The sequence below is a fragment of the Coccinella septempunctata genome, chromosome 1 (assembly GCF_907165205.1).
Source record: "Coccinella septempunctata chromosome 1, icCocSept1.1, whole genome shotgun sequence".
NCBI classification, from domain to species: Eukaryota; Metazoa; Arthropoda; class Insecta; order Coleoptera; family Coccinellidae; genus Coccinella; species Coccinella septempunctata.
Window position 1 is genome coordinate 20,640,964 of NC_058189.1, and position 3,965 is coordinate 20,644,928.

Consider the following 3,965-nt stretch of genomic DNA (forward strand, 5'->3'; position numbering starts at 1 on the left):
ACCTTTTTAATAGCTCTCAATTCGGGTTCAGAGGTGGCCTCTCCACGGCAGCTGCCATCGCGGAGCTCATGAAAGTAATAAATGAGGGTTATAATCAGGGTTCGTACATAGCTGGACTCTTCTGTGACTTAAGTAGAGCTTTTGATTGTGTCTCCAGAGAGCATCTTCTTTATAAATTACAGCGATATAAGCTCGATCAGGGTGCAATTGCGCTTATAGATTCCTATTTATCTGATAGATTACAGTGCGTCGATCGCGAGGGGGATCTGTCTGATATGTCGGATGTTGATTGTGGTGTGCCTCAGGGATCGGTCCTCGGACCGCTTCTCTTTCTTATTTACATAAATGATTTTGTGGGCTGTGATCCAAGTGCAGATTTTGTTCTTTTCGCTGATGACGCAACAGTGCTAAAAAAAGCTCAGTCTAAAGAACTTTTACTCGACATCATGAGAGACTTGTTTTCTGTTGTCACCGAATGGTTCAGTAGCAATCAGCTCAGCTTGAATGAAACTAAGACGGAGTTCATGTTTTTTTCAATGAGAGATCTGGGGGATATGAATCCACCTGATCCAATCAAATTCTTGGGTGTACTGATAGAGGGTAAGTTGTCGTGGAGTGCTCATATCGATAACGTTTGTAGTTGTATATCGTCAAGTGTTTATGCGCTGCGAGCGTTAGTGGGGGTTGTGTCGGATTTTGTGTTGATATCTGTGTATCGTGCTTTTGTAGAATCAAGATTAACATATGGTATTTTGTGCTGGGGTCATGATACTAGTGTGAAACGACTGTTTGGATTGCAGAGAAAGGCTATTAGAGTAATAGGTAGACTAAATTACAGAGATGAATGCAAACATGTTTTTCAAGATAAGAAAATACTTACGGTTCCCTGTCTGTTTATATTTCAATGTTTATTGCATGTAAGATCCCATTTGGGTGAATATAGGACACACCAGGATATACATGCACATAATACACGTCGTAGAGATCAAATTTATACGGATTTTCATAGAATCGATAAAATGAAGTGTGGTGTAACATACTACGGGCCCAAGTTTTTCAATAAGCTGCCGACCACTGTGAGGGCGATGCCTGCAAAGCAGTTCAAGACATGTTTGAAGAAATATTTATTGAGTAAATGTTTCTTTACTTTAGAAGAATTTTTCTGTGATGATTTTGTTTATATTTCATGATTTTTTTTTTCCGTCGTTGACGTATGCAAACATTTTAAAATGTACTAGCATGAATAAATATTATTATTATTATTATAGAGGAATAACTCTCTTAAATACAGTAATGAAACTTTTCACGAGTATTCTCAAGGACAAACTGGAAACACAAATTAAGAATGCTGAAGAACAACAGGGCTTCACAAAGGGACGGTCAATAACAGACGCAGTGTTTATAATAAAACAAATAAAAGAAAAGGCTACAGAATACAATATGCCAGCGTATATCTGCTTCATTGACCTAACAAAGGCGTTTGATAGGGTCCGGTTGGTAGACATTTTACATATATTAATGGAAAATAAAGCACCAGCAAACATAACGAAGATAATCCATAACCTAAATAACAATAACGTAACAAAGGTCAAGGTGGGAGATCAATTCACTGAAAATATCCCAACACCGGGAGGAATTAGACAGGGTGACAGTCTAAGTCCCTTTTTGTTTAATCTCCTCATGGATAAAATTATAAATAAAGTAACATGTCTAAACCGCGGATACAGAATGGGCAACAAAAGAGTTAGTATGGTGTGCTACGCCGATGATGCAGCAATTATTGCCGAATCAGAAAACGACCTACAGAGATAATTATTCCAGTTCTTCCTAGTCGGCCGCCAACTCAATATGAATATCTCTATCAGCAAAACTAAATGTATGACAATCGCGAAGGATCCGCTCAGATGTAAGCTAGTGGTGGAGGACAATCCCATAGAACAGGTGATGCAATTCAGATATCTGGGCGTAGATATATCAAGTACCCACGACCCAGTTAAAGACCTAAGGAGCCAGATTAACAAAGCATCCGCACTATCAGGATCCCTACGAGACATAGTCTGGTCAAACCCGTACATGCGCAAGGATAGCAAAGTTAGAATCTACAAGACTTGTATCAGACCCATCATGACGTACGGCATGGAAGTCCGCGAGGACACCGTTAAGACGAAACACATGCTAAGGGTGGCTGAAATGAAAACACTGAGAACAATAGGGGGGAAAACAAAAAGGGACAGAGTAAGAAACACAGATATCAGAGAACAATGCGGGATACAAGATATCGTGAGATGGGGAAGACAACGTAAGAGGCAGTGGTACAACCATGTAAGACGGATGGACGAGAACAGGCTTCCGAGAATAGTCCTAGAAAACAACCCGCCCGGCTCAAGACCTCCCGGGAGACCACCTAAAAGATGGAAAGATAGTTGGCAATCTACCTCTCAGGAAGAGATGCAGAGGCAGCTTCAGAACTAACAGATCGACAGATCTCCAGGAAGTAGAAGAAGAAGAAGAAGAAGGTTTATATTAATTTCTGATATACGTATATTGTACAAATTCAACTAAGTTTATTATTTCAAAACAACCTATTGCACAGAAATAACACGTTCGATGTATAGCAGATCACCATATACTTTCGCCTCCTAGTCAAAGATTATTTGTCAAAGCATTAGTTGTCCAATTTTTGTAAATTTAGCACATCCATCAGCATTCATTGATATCAATGGATTCCAAACTATGTTCAGATGAAAACTTACATCCCGATCACAAAACAAAACCATACTTTTGTTTTGTATCGATTGAAATTTATTCTGGGAGGATTCTACATCTCTTCATAAACTTTTTAAAGTTTTCACTCCCAATCTCTGAAACAAAATCAATTAAAAATGAAACCAACGATTTGCTCCTGCGTAAATTCTTGCACTAATTTGTCAGGAGCAAATTAACTATAATAGAAAAAAATGTTGCCTGACAATGAACTCAAAATAAATAACGTTGAAATTATAATTCTAAGTTGTGACGTTTCGGAGTCTATATCAGACTCCTTCATCAGAGGAAAAATCTATTTTTGAAAATCTTCTGAATTGTGGCTTTCGTTTGACATTAATTGTCAACACACAGAAACAGAGACTGCATAGAAACGTTGATTCATTTAATTTTGAAATTACCGGATGACAGTTCCTTCTTTAGTAAATTGATCCTAAGATGTCTAAAACACTGGTGTGTGCACTTGTCACTTTTTGCAAGCATCAACATTTCAGAAAATCGGGGATATGGGATCAGTTTCGTGGCGGCGCCACCATGTCATTTGCTTCGTTCTATCCTTGTTCTACCAAAGGAAGTCCAATGATCTCTCGTTTTATTTTGTTTTGCGTTCATATATCGAATATCGATCAACGAGTTCAAAATATGAACTGGCCCATTTTATCAGCTGTTAAGGATTATTTATGATTTACACTTTAATTTTCTTTGTAAAAACAAATCCTTCAATATTTTCAACACTATCGAATAAGGGTTCGAAGGAATATTTACTATTTTTCTTCAAGATAATTTCCGTTTGACAAATTGAATTCGTGAGGGGGGATAATTCAATATGATATTAATAAAACACAGTTGATTGGTCAAATATCCAATATATTCAGTTGACGGAAAGGGAATTTTCACTATATCTACTCAGGAAGAATATTTTAAGTAACAGACTCGAATAGATTTATGTATTTCTGATTCTCAATACATGCTCACTATTCACATTACATATTTCCAAAACAGTTTCTTTGAAATATTGCTGAAGTTTCCATAAAACTTAGCTATATCGGTCCCGAATGTTCGTTCATCTCATTTGGTTCTGCTTCAAATTCCAACAACACCGAATTCTTAGCTGTAGTTCTTGATTGTCCATACAGAAAACTGAACGACATGTTGAATAAATGAATGTTCTACATCCCTTTCGCGAAACTAATACATTTTCA

General features: G+C 37.4%; 1 protein-coding gene across 1 annotated transcript; it reads left to right on the forward strand.

Moving 5' to 3' along the window:
* Positions 1-1,848: 1,848 nt before the first annotated feature.
* On the forward strand, positions 1,849-2,472 carry LOC123311167. Its single transcript, XM_044895014.1, has one exon. The coding sequence runs from the start codon at positions 1,849-1,851 to the stop codon at positions 2,470-2,472; it is 624 nt and encodes a 207-aa protein (XP_044750949.1).
* Positions 2,473-3,965: the final 1,493 nt, after the last annotated feature.

Excerpts from the sequence above, each read along its gene's own strand:
- LOC123311167 (XM_044895014.1), top strand. The coding sequence starts at position 1,849 with ATGAATATCTCTATCAGCAAAACTAAATGTATGACAATCGCGAAGGAT.